General features: G+C 44.6%; 1 protein-coding gene and 1 pseudogene across 2 annotated transcripts; one reads left to right on the plus strand and one right to left on the minus strand.

Moving 5' to 3' along the window:
* The first annotated feature begins 2127 nt into the window (after window positions 1–2127).
* LOC139385463 (latexin-like) lies at window positions 2128–8580 on the plus strand. Of its 2 annotated transcripts, none has more exons than XM_071130518.1 (7): window positions 2128–2456; window positions 6355–6519; window positions 6969–7031; window positions 7283–7457; window positions 7538–7674; window positions 7941–8003; window positions 8101–8580. In XM_071130518.1, the coding sequence occupies exons 1-7, from the start codon at window positions 2217–2219 to the stop codon at window positions 8218–8220; spliced, it is 963 nt and encodes a 320-aa protein (XP_070986619.1). In that variant the 5' UTR covers window positions 2128–2216; the 3' UTR covers window positions 8221–8580. The 2 variants fall into 2 exon arrangements, with proteins under 2 accessions (XP_070986619.1, XP_070986618.1); XM_071130517.1 differs by having other exon boundaries at window positions 2188–2456; window positions 7538–7689.
* LOC139385461 (elongation factor G, mitochondrial-like) lies at window positions 4404–11921 on the minus strand (annotated as a pseudogene).
* Window positions 11922–17513: the final 5592 nt, after the last annotated feature.

A 17513-nucleotide genomic window follows, 5' to 3' on the forward strand; every position in this document is an offset into this window, starting at 1 on the left:
GCCGAAAGTATCGAAGGAACCATGGGAAGAATATCCTCTGGACTGTGTGGGCAGGACACATGAGGAGACGGGGAAGACCCCACCAGGTCAGTTATCTCTGCCGACCGTGCCTCCACAATTTCAGGAGGATGTGGAAGAGGAAGGAGAGGCCCAGAGGCTCCCAGAGGTGCCAGGAGAAGCCCTGAGGATCCAAGAGGTGCCCAACGTACCAGTGCGCCACACCAGGACAAGGGCTAACATAAGACTCTTAAGAGATTTATTTTTATTTTTAATTTCACCTTTATTTATTAACCAGGTAGGCAGGTTTAGAACAAGTTCTCATTTACAATTGCGACCTGGCCAAGATAAAGCAAAGCAGTTCGACACACAACAACACAGAGTTACACATGGAGTAAAACAAACATAAAGTCAATAATACAGTAGAAAAATAAGTCTATATACAATGTGAGCAAGTGAGGTGAGATAAGGGAGGTAAAGGCAAAAAAAGGCCATGGTGGCGAAGTAAATACAATATAGCAAAGTAAAACACTGGAATGGTAGATTTGCAGTGGAAGAATGTGCAAAGTAGAGATAGAAATAATGGGGTGCAAAGGAGCAAAGTAAATATATAAATACAGTAGGGAAAGAGGTAGTTGTTTGGGCTAAATTATAGATGGGCTATGTACAGGTGCAGTAATCTGTGAGCTGCTCTTGACAGCTGGTGCTTAAAGTTAGTGAGGGAGATATGTGTTTCCAGTTTCAAAGGGGGGACTTTACCTAGCAGGGTCTTATAGATGACCTAGAGCCAGTGGGTTTGGCGACGAGTATGAAGCGAGGGCCAGCCAACGAGAGCGTACAGGTCGCAGTGGTGGGTAGTAAATGTGGCTTTGGTGACAAAACGGATGGCACTGTGATAGACTGCATCCAATTTGTTGATTAGGGTATTGAGTAGGTGGGGGGGAAAAGAAAGGAAAAGGGTGTTGATGTAAATAGGTATTTTCAATGTGGTATTAAAATGGTATGAGGTGCTCGAGAATTCTATATGAAAAGGAAGATGTTTAGATAATGGGCATAATGTCAACCCAGAGATGGCGCTAGTGGGGCACCTATCTAGGATAAACAGGTGCATTATGAGTGACTGATTAGTATCTCATTACCTGACTAAATGATTACGTTTGCAGTTTATCTAACTCTCTGACGTGAGCTATTCACGCACATCTTAACACCAATGTTATTGGATTTTTTTGTAAGCCTTAAAAAGCCAAACACATACCATTCTGGTGCATATCCAAATGCTACCCACCCTCGGGTGTTTTTCAAAGCGAGTTTGCTAATCGGCATCTCACAGCCCTGGATGAGCCAATGTTTTAGATGCAGTCATCAGCAAAACAGTGACGCATACACCATCGCACAACAGGTTGAAGTCAAGCGGGGTTCCCAAATACGAATGGGGCAATACAAGGCATCCATATTGTCATAATATCACCATCCCAAAACGAAATCAATTATGTGAACATAAAAGGCTAGGTGGAACGCGCAACAGGTGGCTTATTGGTGAGTGTTGCCTAATCATTTTAAGTAAATTTGCCATGTTGCCTACTCATGTTAACTATATTTGCCATTGCTAAAGCAACTTAAGTTGTCCTAATGGTCCTCTCTTTGTAGATATCTCTGACACTAGCATCTCTTTGTCTTTTTTCGTAGCTTTTTTTGTTTGCGCCTTTGTATGCCATGGTATGGCGTTGTGTATATATGAAATACAAACAGCCAAGGTCGTGCATGAGCACTGAGGCTGAGAAGAATTTGTATGTATCAATGGTTATCTCCTACTGGCGTGCTTATGACGCTCGTAGAATTGTTTGATAAATCACACTTTTTCTATCCGTGCGAACATTGGAAATTCCGTTTAAGTAGTGTTTTAGAGTGGTTTCTATGCTATATTAATAAATGAGGCCCCTTTTCTTTAAAAAGCTTTCGCATTAAAAGGGCATTATCATTTTCACAATTTCATATTGTTATTGAGACCTAATAGTGCGAAATATCACGTTTGACTGCACTCCTTTTTAAATAAATCACTTTTCTGGGGGACTGCTCTACTCAGTGTTACATGTGTAGGCCTAGATGAGACCAGAAGTGCAGTTTGTTTAGATAAATGCCAAGAAAACAGAACAGGCAGCGGCGCTGGACAGTGTCAGTTTTCTCTCACTCCCACCCTCTCTTACGTAACCCTGAATTGGATGCCTATTTACACTCAGCTTGCCTTCCTTAGGACTACGCAATCCTCTTTGGCATTAGTTTTCTGTTCTCAGATCTTAGTGTGGAGTATGGGCTGGACGCTGCTTATCCTTCTGGTTGTTCTGACCGTGGTCCACGGGAACCCGACCATGACGGTCAGAACTGGGTCAGGACCAACAGTGGGGTTCGATCAACACCCAAACAGTGTTCCTCTGGGAGAGGACATACAGACCACTACAGAGGTGAGTGAGCTACAAACCCCTAGAATCCTCTATTCCGAGAGGAAGCACATCAGCATAGACTCGGGAGACTTGCTGTATAGGCCTACATAACATGGAGAATGAGTCTCCAGTTTGTTTTGCTTGAAAATACTGGTTTGACTTAACTTTGTCCAGCTTCTTGCTGTGATGCACATTGGATAGTATTTCACAACCCGAGTTGTGCTTTCCAGTCGAATCCGGATTAGATCAAATTCAGGCAACCTAAAATGAACACCTCAATCAACCACATAACCATCTGCTAAGTAAATGAAGGAACAATGACACCCTGGTGAAATTGTAGTATTAGGTCAATCTTATTTAATCATCATTACAACATATGCTGTACATAGTACAAAACCAGTTAATATACATGCCCAAGTTGAAGTCCAAACTTTGAACTTGCCTCAAGTCTTCATAAAAACTGCTAGGCTGTGGGACAAGGCAGTTTGCTGGAGAGCAAATGCTGAATGGAAATAGTCATAATAAATACTTTAGGACAGTGGGGGGGGAAACAAGGGGGTGAATCAAGGGAATTCACTTGGTCATCTCTGATCATTTGTAGCATTTTGAATGCACATACGATATAATAAATCCACCTTATTTTAATTTCACGTTTATTTAAGTAGGCAAGTTAAGAACAAATTCTTATTTACGATGATGGCCAAACCCTAAACCGGATGACGCTGGGCCAATTGTGCGCCGCCCTATTGGACTCCCAATCGTGGCCGGGTTGTGATACAGCCTGGAATCGAACCAGGGTCTGTAGTGATGCCTTAGACCGCTGCGCCACTCAGGAGCCCTTGGCGAGGCAGAGTATGTTTACAGTTGATTGAGCACTGTGTAGGTTTGTGTGCATCTGTCAAGCATTCCATTGCAGTACTGTAATGTTATTTTTTTTAAGGGGGTAGATGAGCTTTAATACTGCAGATAGATTGTAGCTTTCATCAATGTAATTGTCTGCATCATTTCCAATTCCCCATTTTCTTTATACACACACACATACATACCAGTCAAAAGTATGGACACACCTACTCATTCAATGGTTTCTCTTTATTTTTACTATTTTCTACATTGTAGATAGTGAATAGTGAAGACAAAACTATGAAATAACACATGGAATCATGTAGTAACCAAAAAAAGTGTTAAACAAATACATGTATTTGTTTATCAGATCATTTAAAGTAAGCCACCCTTTGCCTTGATGACTGCTTTGCACACACTAAGCATTCTCTCAACCAGCTTCACCTGGAATGCTTCTCCACCAGTCTTGAAGGAGTTCCCCCATATGCTGAGCACTTGAAGGCTGCTTTTCGTTTACTCTGTGGTCCAACTCATCCCAAACCATCTCAATTGGGTTGAGGTCGGGTGATTGTGGAGGCCAGGTGGATCAGGTGGATCTGATGCAGCACTCCATCACTCTCCTTCTTGGTCAAATAGCCCTTACACTGCCTGGAGGTGTGTTGGGTCATTGTCCTGTTGAAAAACAAATGATAGTCCCACTAAGCGCAAACCAGATGGGATGGCGTATCGCTGCAGAATGCTGTTTTTTTCCTTCATTACTTTCTAACCCTACCACCCCTATCCTAATTGGAGTAAACAACAACGCTTAGGCTTCTACTTCCAGCTTATACATACTATATACATTTTATGGACACAGTCTATTTTTACAATAGTTCTATTTAGTTTGATTTTACTCCTGTCCTTCCTCTACCCTCAACCTCTCCCATCTATTTCTGATGTCCATCCGGTTAGATTTTTATTTGCCATTTCTTTCAAACTGTGGTCTTTCACAAAAGTTCTTAACCTATATATGTTTTATGCACACCGTATGTTTTACATGAGTTATATTGTTATTGGTCCCAACCTTCAGCTCCATTCAAACCCTCTGTAATGTGTTTACAATTCATTGATTGTGTGTGTTGTCCAGCCTCAGTTCTTCCACTTCACCTTCTTGGCAGGCAGCTGTCCTGTTGATGAGCTCCTCCTGAGTGCCAGGCAGACATGGCTGGTATCTGCTATACTCCATGGTGTACTCTCCTTTCCCCTGGACACACCCCACATCAGTTCTCCAGAAAGGATCATAGACTGAGCAATAACTTTAGTCCAAATAAATTAACAGAAAAAATTAGCAAATACAAACTCAATTCAATATCACTGAAAGTGCATGGCTTGATATCTTGGACATTTTTGGACTAATTGACGTCTTGACATCCGACTAGAGGGTCCAGCGCCTTACAGGACTGGAGCTCTGTGGCGTAACCAAACATGTCATTCAGTGGAATCTGGGGAGAGGAAATGGCGATTGACCATCAAATACACAGTGACTGGACAGACGTTTAACCTATCCTGTCTTAGCAGAAAGAAAAGGGCATAGGAAGTATGAGTAGGGCAGAGCTGCACTCACATCAGCATACAAAGTAAAGTAGCCCTCCGCCCCATCCTGCCCACTGATGACGCCATGGCGACGGTTGACCCCGGCGATGACTGTCCCTTGGAACTCATCGGGCGCCACAATTTCTACTGACATGATTGGCTCCAGCACGGCAACGTTGGCCTTCTCCATGGCTACCAAGAGGGGGACATGGATGGAAGGAGAGAGGAGACATTCAGTAGGTTTGTCAAAAAGCTGAGAAGCATGGAAAAGGTATAGAGGGAAAAATATGCGAGAACATAGTATTCTGGTTAGTTGACACCCACCTTGTTTAAGAGCGATCTCATTCGAGTCCACCATGTGATGCGCTCCGTCTTCCAATAGGAACTTGACGCCTGAGATCTTGTGACCAGTCAGAGGGCCTTTCTCATAGGCATCTCTGAATCCCTGCAGGAGAGAAGGGATGTGATGGAGAAAGGGTGACAGTGGTGGGCAAACTACGACCCGCAGGCCCTTTCTATCGGGCCCACGGGAGGTTTGAGTAAATAAACTAGAAATTATAATGGACCTATATATTCAAATGAATGCCCTTTCTGTAGCCCACAAATAGATTTTTGACAATAAATCGGTCAAAATAAAATGTGGCCCTCTTGAATTTTTCAATCCCGATGTGGCCCTCAAGTCAAAAAGTTTGCCCACTCTTGGTGTATGAGATTAGAGGTCTACTAGAATTTCTATCTGAATAAGATACAGGATTTTTACAATCCTAATTACACTTACTGGAGGGCCTATGTGATTCAGACTACAGCCAGGCATGCACAACTTCTCAACAGCCGGCACAAACTGTTTGGGGATGTTGGTTCCAACAGTCTGGTCTTCAAACTCTACTTTTGTGTAGTTTTCTTGGTCCAGAGGTTCAAGAACTCCTATCACTTTACCGTACTGCCCAGAACCACCAGACTGCTTCTAATGGGTGAAGTCAAACCTGCAGAGACAAGCACATAGCCAAAATCAGTAACTAATTTAGAGGATTTTCATTAAAGCATTGGTAGGTAAAGAACTGCCATAGTTGCCAAAACGATCAACTCACATTAACATAGACAAACAAAGTAGCTGTATGGTCATTTGCCATGCTTTTATGTTAGTGAGGAGAAGGGAAATGTGTGGCCTGTCTCTTTTAAAGGGCGTTACTAACTGAATTATTGGCTTGGGAGGAAGCAGGAAATTCTCCCCCTGCATGTGGCTGTTTCTCCAGCTGTCTAACCGCAACAGCCTCAACGGGCAGGGAGTTACAGCCTTTCCAGGCACTCTCTGACACTTCTACCCTCCCCTTACTCACTATAGTTCTCTGTATTCTCCCTCTTTCTCCTTATCTAGAACTAGGGCAGGACACGACTCTCTGCACCAGCACACACAGAGGTCAAAGTCCCATCGTGGCAGACTGACTCTCCCTACCTGTCCTCACCCACCCTCTTTGCTCTCATTCCCCTTCTCTCCGGTGCGGATTAGGGGGAAAGCGAGGTGGTGGAGGAAGTGATGGCGACTGGCGTGCTGAACCCGAGTCACTACCCTGCCCGCCGGGCAGCCACGGTGGTCCAACACTACCTGAACACCCACTACGGCTCACCCTACAGGTGGATCTTTCTCAGCACAGTACACAGCGGCAGCGCAGAGGTAGGAGTGGAGGTGAAGGATCAGCATACCTTGGGGAGTGTGTTGGGCAAGGGGCAGTTAATATTGCAAGGCAAGGCAGGATCCTTGAAGGGGATGGATACGGGAGGTTTGTGCGCATAAAAAGTCAATTCTCAATACCGCATACAGTGGGGGATTTTTATTTATTTTTCTTTTACATTTTGTAACTAGGCAAGTCAGTTAAGAACATGTTCTTATTTTCAATGACGACCTAGGAACAGTGAGGTTAACTGCCTTGTTCAGGTGCAGGATGACAGATTTTTACCTTGTCGGTTCGATCTTCTAACCTTTCGGTTATTAGTCCAACGCTCTAACCACTAGGCTACCTGCCGCCCCACTTGAGGGGGCGACGGCTTTATGGAACATAATTCTGTTTGCTTTCATTTTGTCTTAAGTGGTTAATTTCTGCTCTCTCTCTCCCCGGCTGTCAGGATGTGGCAGAGATGGGGAGGAAGTATCAACTGGAGCTTACCATGCAGGAGATGATCAGTAACGTAAGATCCGATTCACATTCTCAGTGACACACTATTGCACAGAACAGGCGTGTGAATAAATACACGGTGTGTTAAGTAACCTTGTCTACACTGCCATGGTGATAAACACCTGTGTTAGATCAACTTCCCCCCCCCCCCCCTCTCCCATATCTTCCCCCTAAACATGCCGCAACATCATTCCTTTCCCCAACTCTCCTTTCATATTCTCACATTCTCCTCAATTACCTCACCCTTTCCTCTCCCTATAAAAGGTTTCGGGGCAGTGCTCTGCGGAGCTCTTCTTTCCAGGGGCAGAGGGGCAGAGTGCTCCCCAGGTCCAGGCCTCCTGTGAGGGACTGCATCAAAGCAACACCACGGCTCAGGAAGAGGCCTTCTACCAGCAACACAGAGCCAGCAATAACCTAGTGTCAGGAAGCAATATACCAGGTAGATATAGAGCCACAAACACACACAACTGACCCCCCCCATCTCTCTTCTGACTGTGACGTTTGTGGTTTCTTTGACAGACAGCTACGGTCACTTGGAGCACAGCATGAAGCCCTTCTGGCAACTGGGGGGCGTGGCCTCCAGTTTCATCATGCTGAGGGAGTCCAATGAGAGCACGCTTTACAACATGGCCCAGGTGGCCAACTTCACACAGCTGGTGAGCAGCCAAGAGGTCGGTTCGACCGTACGTTACTGTGCAGTCGGGCATCAGATTGCTATATCATATATGGTTAGCTGATATGTTAAACACCTATCCGGGCATGGTATGATCAGGCATGCGTCTGATGTAGTCTTGAGAAGAACCTCAGTGTAACCATGGAGATATCTGCCCAAATTCCAAATGGACACTTAACCCCCCACCCATTCCTTTCCAACCGTCCTTCTCACACACTTGGTTCCCTGGTTCTGTCTGTCCCTCAACAGGAGACTGAGAAGGACCAGCTGAGGTTCAACTACCATGTCCTGCTGCACGAAATGATTTCCCAGGTAACTAAAACGTTCTGCCGTCGGTCTTAACAGAACTCAGACGTCATGTTTGTTAATACAAAAGGTGCATTCGTTGTATGTGTGTGGTTACGCGCAGGAGATCATCCACTGGAAGCTGCTAGTCACCTGGTCCCCAGAACAGGGAGTTCAAGTCCTGCAGACTGAGCTGCAGCCAAAGTGCCACCACTGCGAGGCTCCTCCAAACACCACCAACTGAGATACACGGGAAAAACACTCCAGAGCCTTACTCAAGTACTGCAGGGAAGAGTACAGCACATCTCTTTCTTAGGACTCGGATGAAGGGTAAAAAAGCCACTTTCTACCTGCTTTGAAAAGCTGAGCTTTACACTTCACACTTGTCTTGGCTTCAGTAATTATGTTTACCTTCACCACTACTGCTTCAGAGGAGGTGAGAGGGCACACGTCAATGGCCTTACTGCAGCTATATGCCGAATGCACTGCTTTTACTGGTCAGCTTGTAAGACTCTTGGTAAGCTATAACAATGTGTTTCAACTTGTTGTTAATATACTCCATTGGCCCTCTTTGCTTCGTCAATAAAGCCGTCGCTGTACACAATGTAATGCTTCTGAGAGTGGCTCATTTGGACATTTGTTTGCCGTGTGTTACGAGTGGTACTTACGGTTCCGCACTGGTCACGCTCTCCCTGAAGGCTACCTTGGGCTTTCCCATCGCACAGGGGCAGTTATACAGTGAGAGAAAGTAAGGTCAGCTTGATTTACCGCACCGAAATGCCATTGAAGGTTCGAGATGTGTGGAACTCGTAATGCATTCTATTATCCTTCAGGACAACTTAGGACACTGTGGAAGAAAAAAAATAAGATGAAGCCAAAACGCAAACGTTGCGGACAGAAGGATCTTCAGATCGCCGGAGAGTGGAGCATTAGACTAGTACCTGTGAGTCGATCTCCAGGTGCAGCTCTCCCGTACCAGAGATGATAGTCTCCTTTCTTTCTGTGTCAAAGTGGACCCTGACCCTGGTCTTCTCTGGTGAAGCGGTTGATGCCTTTAGAGAACTTATCCGTGTCATTCTGATCCACAGGAAGAGGGAGGATGAGGTCATACAAGGTCGTATTCGTACTCTACTGAAATAGTATCGAGCCTTAGTGTGGTCATTTTGACTCCTTATACTACATCGAATGTGAGAGGGCCTTGTTGGACGGCTTCATAGACATGGAGATGACAGCCTCTGGTATGTGGATGGACTCCTGTGGGAGAAACGTGTTGAATGAAGCTCAAAGTCATAACATTATGCACACACAGGCAGTGCACAACAGATTGCATGTTTAAATACATGTTAGTGAGTGCTGACTGGTTGTTTATCTAGTTTGGACAATGGCCATAGGGATGTACCATGGAGAGGTTGGCGCTGGTCCGGGAGGTGAAGGTGTCTCCGCTGGCACAGTTGATCCCAAATAGGGCACAGATGTCCCCTACATACTACACCTCCACATCCTGACCAACCAGAGAGGAGGGGGGGTACACAATTTATGACACAAAATTAAGATTGTTTCAGTTAAACAAATGTATAGATAACATCTCATGATTAAACAACTTTATCACTAGGGTACGTCAGGTTGGGGAATCAGGGTCATTGGGCTTCATAGTACAGAAACTGTCAGTTTACTCCATTTACTTCTGGTTTACATTCACTTCCTGGTTCTCACCTCCATCTGGTCGGCATGGAGACGCACTAGCCTCTGCACGTGGACCTTCTTGCCTGTGTATGTATGGACGATGTACTCCGTCTTCTTCAGACAGCCCTGGTGCACACGCACGCACGTCAGCTGACCAAACCGACCTGCCTAGAACAGAGTCAGGGGGAGAGATCCGTCTACAATCCCTATACAGTTTATCACTCAAAAAAGTTTACACAGTAAATGTGCCAGATTACTTGAAGAGAAGATGGTTTGCTAGCTACATAGTGTTTGTGTGCTGTGATGTGCTCACTTCCAGTTTGAAGGCCAGGCCAACAAAGGGCTTTGAGGCATCTCTGGTGGGATCCATCAGGATCTTAGTGCTGTCACTGACACAAAGGAAACAACACAAGGACAGTGGTGAGATCGGCCACTGGCATTTTTCAAAGTTTGTCCCTGAGCCCATACTGTCTTGATTTTGGCATATCAATTAATTCAAAGACGGCTGTGTCATATTGAATAGTGTTCACTGTCTAGGCACAGAGGTCAGACTCATCGTTGAAGAGGGTATAGTTGTTGACCTATGTGGGGTTGGGCAGATAATCCAGCACTGCATTCAATAGAGGCTGAACCCCCTTGTTCTTCAGGGCAGTTCCCACCAGCACGGGGCTGAAGAGGCGCTGCACTGTGGCCCTGCGTATGGCTGCCTGTGGGAGGAGAGACGGGAGAGGTCAGGGCCCTGGGGGGCAGCGTTTGGAGGTCATAGCAGGAAAGATGACTGAGGTGTAAAATGACATCATGTGTTGCGATATCCCAAAACACAATGAACAGTCACACACACCTTAAGTTCTGGCACAGTGGGGATCCTCTCTTCCAGAAACATCTCGCCCAGGGTCACGTCAGCGTTAGCCACACACTCCACCGTCTCCTGTCTGCAGCCTCCACACGGAACTCCGCCGGGATCTCATCCAACCGGATATTCTGTTTGCAGGAAGCACAGAGGACGGAATGTATTTTTTTTTTCCAGTAAAGGGTTTCCATATTTTAAAATATATCAGATATGAGATAGTAATGTAAGTCTTCTCTAAATCCCTGCCACGATCATAATCTCCATTCTCTTACCCGAATGGGCCCTTGAAGTACATGCTACGCTCCTATAGGAGGTCTATGATGTCCTTCGCATCCCCCCCTCCCCCCCAGACTGATGGGGATGTTCACAAAGGCTGCATTTTGGTTCAGCTTGGTCCTGAAAGTGGGAACAGAGGAGTCGTAACACGGAGCTAATGGAAAACCAGACTCGTCTTGTCTACTCCACAGTATCTGTATATCTGCTGACCTCATGGCCTGCAGGGCGTGGCTGGGGTTGCCTCCCATGCGGTCCAGCTTGTTGATGAAGGTGAGGAAGGGAACGTTGTAGCGTTTCATCTGTCTGTTCACGGTCAGGGTCTGCCACTGGACCCCTCCAACCGCACATAGGACCAGGATTGCCCCGTTCAAAACACGCAGGGCTCGCTCCACCTCGATGGTGAAGTCCACATGGCCTGGACAGGACAGAGCAGCAAACTGGGGTTAAAGTTAAAAGCAAAAATACATCCTAACAGCTGTTGGGTACACTGGCATTGATCTGTTACTGTGACTTATGGTATATCTGTCAAAAAGGGAACCTGGTCATAAGATCTGTGTTGCCACTAACACATCGTTCTGCCAGGTACCTCCATACCTGGGATGTTGATGTTGTAATCCCAGCTGACTGGATGGTGATGCCTCTCTGCAACTCCAGCTCCATCGAGTCCATGGTGGCTCCGACTCCATCTTTTCCCTTGACCTGTAGAGTTAGAGGACCAAACATAATAGTTTGTCTGTCTGCCTCCCTCTAAAAAACACACACACACTTCAACTAGCTACTTCAATAAATCAGAGCCAGATCATGATTAACTCACCTCGTGGATCTCTGCTATCCTGCCCGTGTAGAAAAGGACGCGCTCGGTGAGTGTGGTCTTCCCCCGAGACGATGTGCGCCGAGATTCCGATGTTGCGGATTCTTTCATTGGGAACGATGCCAGAGCATGACCGACAACTGTTAATCAACACCTATAAAATTTAAAAAGATACTGCATTCAGATAAGTTTCTCTCCATTTCCATCACTTCTCGTCTGTCCTATTAACATATTGGGGTATTTTTTCGTACCTTTTTTAATGTTAGTGTTCCCGGTTCCTTAAATGTATTTGACCTTTGGTTAGTCCTGCTTTTAAAAGTCACATTTTGTTGGTGGACGGAACCGGTTAAACTCCATTTACACGCTGGTTAAGTGTGCCTTATATTCTATATAAATCAGTGTCACCAGCAAAGCACCCCCACACCATCACACCTCCTCCATGCTTCAAGGTGGGAACCACACATGCGGAGATCATCCGTTCACCTACTCTGTATCTCACAAAGACACAGCAGTTGGAACTAAAAATCTCGAATTTGGACACAGACCAAGGGACAGATTTCCACCGGACTAAGCAAGTCTCTTCTTATTGGTGTATTGGTGTAGGGGTTTCTTTGCAGCATTTCGACCATGAAGGCCTGATTCACACAGTCTCCTCTGAACAGTTGATGTTGACATGTCTGTTACTTGAACTCTGTGAAGCATTTATTTGGATAGCAATTTCTGAGGCTGGTAACTCTAATGAACTTATCCTCTGCAGCAGAGGTAACTCTGGGTCTTCTTTTCCTGTGGGAGTCCTCATGAGAGCCAGTTTCATCATAGCGCTTGATGGTTTTTGCGACTGCACTTGAATACACTTTCAAAGTTCTTGAACTTTTCCGGATTGACTCACCTTCATGTCTTAAAGTAATTATGGACTGTTGTTTCTCTTTGCTTATTTGAGCTGTTCTTACCATAATATGGGCGTGGCCATTTACCAAATAGGGCTATCTTCTGTATACCATCCCTACCTTGTCACAGCACAACTGATTGGCTCAAATGCATTAAGAAGGAAAGAAATTCCACAAATTAGCTTTTATCAAGGCACACCTGTTAATTGAAATGCATTCCAGGTGACTACCTCATGAAGCTGGTTGAGAGAATTCCAAGATTGTGCAAAGCTGTCATCAAGGCAAAGGGTGGCTACTTTGAAGAATCTGAAATATAAAATATATTTAGATTTGTTTACCAATTATTTGGTCACTACATGATTCCATCTGTGTTATTTCATAGTTTTGATTTCTTCACTATGATTCTACAATGAAGAAAATAGTACAAATAAAGAAAAACCCTTGAATGAGTAGGTGTTCCAAACTTTTGACTGGTACTGTACACTGAACAAAAATATAAAAGCAATATGTAAAGTGTTGGTCCCATGTTTCCTGAGCTGAAATAAAAGATCCCAGAAATTCTCCGTACGCGCGAAATGCTTATTTCTCACAGATTGTGGGCACAAATGTGTTTACATCCCTGTTAGTGAGCATTTCCCCCTTGCCTTGATCATCCGTGGACCTGACAGGTGTGGCATGTCAAGAAGCTGATTAAACAGCATGCTCATTACCCAGGTGCACCTGTTTTTGTCACACAACACAATGCCACAGATGTCCAAAGTATGCTGACTGCAGGAATGTCCACCAGAGCTGTTGCCAGAGAATTTAATGTTCACTACTTGGCAGTACGGTGTTGCAATTGTGCTGGAAATCACATTCCCAATTCCCCGGAGTGCCCGGTTAGGGTAAAGGAGTTTAAAGTGGCAAGGATCAGGGCTGTACAACAGGTCTCCTACATGGAGGCACGTTAAATAGTTGAAGGAGCGAGTGGAGCTGAAGATATGGCAGTGGAGACCCTGCAGCCTTTGGAGATTCAGAGTGTCGTTCAAACAGTTGAGGGAAGCTGATATGCTGATCGTAAAGAAGGTGGATTTTGTGGCGTTTATTGCGCATGTGATTAATTGTACCGCCCAACTGAACAAGAAGTCCACGAAACTGGCCATAATTGTATCTGCTGCTGAAAAGTTATTGGGTCTCCAGTACATTGCAAGGAATACTGTCCGAAAATGCTCTTCCTTCTCAGGTCCCATAGCCTGTGTGGATCAGAGTTGACATTTTAACCTGACTAAAGAAGTACATTGATTTTGTTTCTTTGTCTTTTGTTAATTATTTGGAATCAATATTAGTGTCGTCTAAAATCTCGTACACTACCCTGTACAGTGACGGCATGCACCTCTAACGTATGTTTGCGGACCACCATAATACCATAGAAGAGGAAGAACAAGAAAAGCAACTTAAAACACTTCATGCTCAGTGAGCAAGTATTTTGACATGTTCTTCCTCTATCAGTTGAACACACACACACATCAAACCGATAAGCTGCATTCACATCCCCTCCACACCCAGATACAGATAGATATCTCACTAAGACTCTTCTTCCCAGCCTAACAAAAAAGGATAAACAACAGGTTATTTGGCAGACACCTGACTGATGGTAAGTTTTCATTTCAGTTTATGGAGACAAATCTGATACTCTTTGGAGAAGTAGTTGTTTTTTGTGGTGCTTTATAACCCATTTGACATCTTATTGATATCAGGGGTGATAACATCAAATCTAAACTTTGGCTCTCTAATCATCAGTATACTATTTGACCATGGATTTCATGTGTTTCAATTTCTGTAGCCTATATGTATCTAATAACATTTACTGTGATCATCATAGTGTGTATATCTTAGTGTGACATGCGTCACTTAATTGCAATTAGTTCCAGGTGCTGCCTGTGAGTGTGGGGCGGTATTTTGTGTATAAATGCCCGGAGTTAAAGCGTTTTGAGTTTATGCGACATGGCGGCAAATGCAACATACAAGAAACATTTGAACAGTTTGCTACTACAGCAGGTGAAGGAGTTTAAAGAGCATGGAGATATGGACATTATTGGAAAGAGAGGAAGAAGGAAAATATCTCAGGGTAGAGAGAAGCGGTGTGGTGGGGAAGATTGGTGTCTAGTACAAAAGAACATACTCGGTAGCGCAAAAGTTTAACCCGGCGAGAGCGAGGAGGAATTACCAGCAGATGGCAGGTGCGGTGAAGACCAGAGTTCGAGCCTCATCCCAATGATGATAAAGATGATTCTGGCACAGTCGGAGTGAGATTTTTGGAAAATCTGATCCGTATGTGGTATCAGGTTGGGTGATGAAGAGGTTGGGGACTGTTGACTCGGTGAAAGTAACTCAAAGTGGACTCGCGGTGATTCTTTGCATTTATTCACTCCAGAGGGAGCGGGTGCTCCACATCACATGCCTCGGGACAAAAACTGTGACTTGCTTTTCTCTTCGGAGCAGGGCGCAGTTGAAAGGAGGGATAACTGGGGTGGCGTTAAGTGTTAAGGAAGATCAACTGAAATGTAAGATTCCCGGTGTCTGTGATGCCCGCCGCTTGGTGTGATGCAGACCTGGTGGAGAGCGTGGTAAAACAGAGAAGACTGTCTGTCCTGCTGAGTTTTGATGCAGAGTCTACCCGACAAGGTCAAGTTAGGATGTGTCAGTTATCCCATGAGAGCTTTTGTACTGAACCCATTATGGTGTTTTAGGTGCCACGCTTATGGTCCTGTTGTAGCAGTGTGTAAGAGGGAGATTTCTAGATGTGAGAAGTGTGCAAGAGGGCATGAGACAAAAGAAATGTGTAGTATCAATTGAATAAGTTGTGTGTGTTAACCAATGGTGCTGGACATCAGGAGTGTTTGGTGAGAGAAAAGCAGGTTGATGTGGCCATTATCAGAGTATTACAGAAGGTGTCATATGCTGAGGCAGTGAAGAAAGTAGTTAAAGGAGATGGGTGAGGGATTCTATGAGGCTCCCTGTGTGTTCGCTAAGACCAGTAGAGAGTGATAGGAATAACATGTTCTTCAGTAAGGTTGGTTTGTTAGCGTTCATAGCCATGGTTATCAACTGTACCGTAGAAATGGAACATAAATGGCAGAAAATAGATATTGTGGTGGCAGCTGCAGAGAAGACTTGGGTGTAGGAGATTTTACTGAAGAAGAGTTACAATGTGTGTTGAACGATAGTGTCCCGTCCTCCAAGGCTGCTAGGCCTGGTGAAGGATCAGATAGGGCCGAATAGTGATGAGGTTTTAATGGGTGTAGGGTTAGTTGGTAGTGCAATTTTTCTTCACTTTTTACCATACCTTTTCCTTTCCCTTTTTGTGTCACAAAGTGTAGTGAATTCACACTCCAGAACATTAGGCGGAAACCAGTAGCGGTTGCTAAGGGCAGGACGGCTCATAATAATGGCTGGAACGGAGCGAATGGAATGGCATCCAACACATGGAAACCATGTGTTTTCTGTATTTGATACCATTCCACCTACTCCGCTCCAGCCATTACCACGAGCCCATCCTCCCCAATTAAGGTGCCACCAACCTCCTGTGGCAGAAACACATGGCTAGATAAGAGAAATAGATGAATAGGGGGGCTTGTGACCGGCCTCACACCCCAGTTCAGTAGGTGTCGGTATATGCACCTTTCAGTTGGTTGCGATCCGCCAATTTAAATAAAGAAGAATTCAGCTGACCTGTCTACCAGCTACAGGTTTGTGTGCTCTTGGAGGACAAGAGTGGGGACAAGTGTGGCCTAATCCATATCCGGTGTAAGTGCTCTTGCGCCGTGAGTCCCCATATCCCTCCAGATCCGCTCTCCGTCGTCCTGAGAACGCCTTCCTCAACTATGCTCTTTTCTAATTGTTGTTGAAATCTGATATTGAATCTAACTATTGCAAAAGTTATTGCTCAAGCGGTAGCGCAGAGCGCTGCGATTATTGCTTGTTGATTATTAATGGGGATATTGAGAGCATTCTTGCTACTACAGAACAAAAAAAGCTTTCTATTGCAATATGTCTTATCATTTCCATGCCCCACCCCTGATGCGAAGAACCTGTGTTTTGTTCATGTTTAGTAGTATTTAGTATTTATCCGAGGACCTCACCTTGTTAAAAAGGTGGCGTAGCGGCTGCAACCTTCAACCTGTTACATTAGGCTAACTTGTTAATGTGTTCATCATTAATCTTTTTGTATGACCATACTAGGTAGGTTGTTCTGTGGTGTCTGCTTGGTTGCTAAATGTATCTTACCATCAGTAATCTCTGCAATTTCCTCCATGCGCAGCTATATGGATTGACCAGTTTCCCTAAAAGGACATTGTATGTGACCTAACATCCCTATCCGTAAGGGGTGTGTCAACGCAGCACAGTGTTGTCATCATCCTTATCAAATCAAATCTAACTGTATTTGTCACATGCACCAAATACAACAGGTGTAGGTAGACCTTACTGTGAAACACTTACTTTACAAGCCCTTAACCAACAATGCAGTTTTAAGAAAATAAAGTTAAGAAAATATTTACTAAATAAACAAATATAAAAACATATGCAATCTTTCCATTATCTTCCCATCTAATTTCCTGTGCCTAAGCACTCCTTCCTGACTTGACAGGAAGGAGTTTCTACTGTCATGCTGCTCTCGTTCTGTCTGGATATTATAGTCAGACTGCATGATTATGAGTCAGTTTATTGCATTGGCATGATGCATAGATCATGCATAGAGACTATTCAAATCCACATGTGGAAAAACTCAAGCCTCTTGTCTATTGTGGGACCCAGGTTAGCAGGTCACATTGCAACACACAGTTGATCCATTTCTCAAACACCAGCCTGAGAGGCTTGTAGGAAGTCATCAAAAAAGGCAGTGACTTTGTCATCTGCCATAGAATCACAGTGTTCACAAAATGTCATCAACAGTGGAAAATGAGTGTGTCCTTGTACCTCCAGTCTGGTGTCAATCACTATCAACAGATATGAGAATAATCCATAACATTTTAGCATCAAGTCTAGCGACC

This window comes from Oncorhynchus clarkii, chromosome 27 (genome assembly GCF_045791955.1).
Source record: "Oncorhynchus clarkii lewisi isolate Uvic-CL-2024 chromosome 27, UVic_Ocla_1.0, whole genome shotgun sequence".
Classification (NCBI taxonomy): domain Eukaryota; kingdom Metazoa; phylum Chordata; class Actinopteri; order Salmoniformes; family Salmonidae; genus Oncorhynchus; species Oncorhynchus clarkii.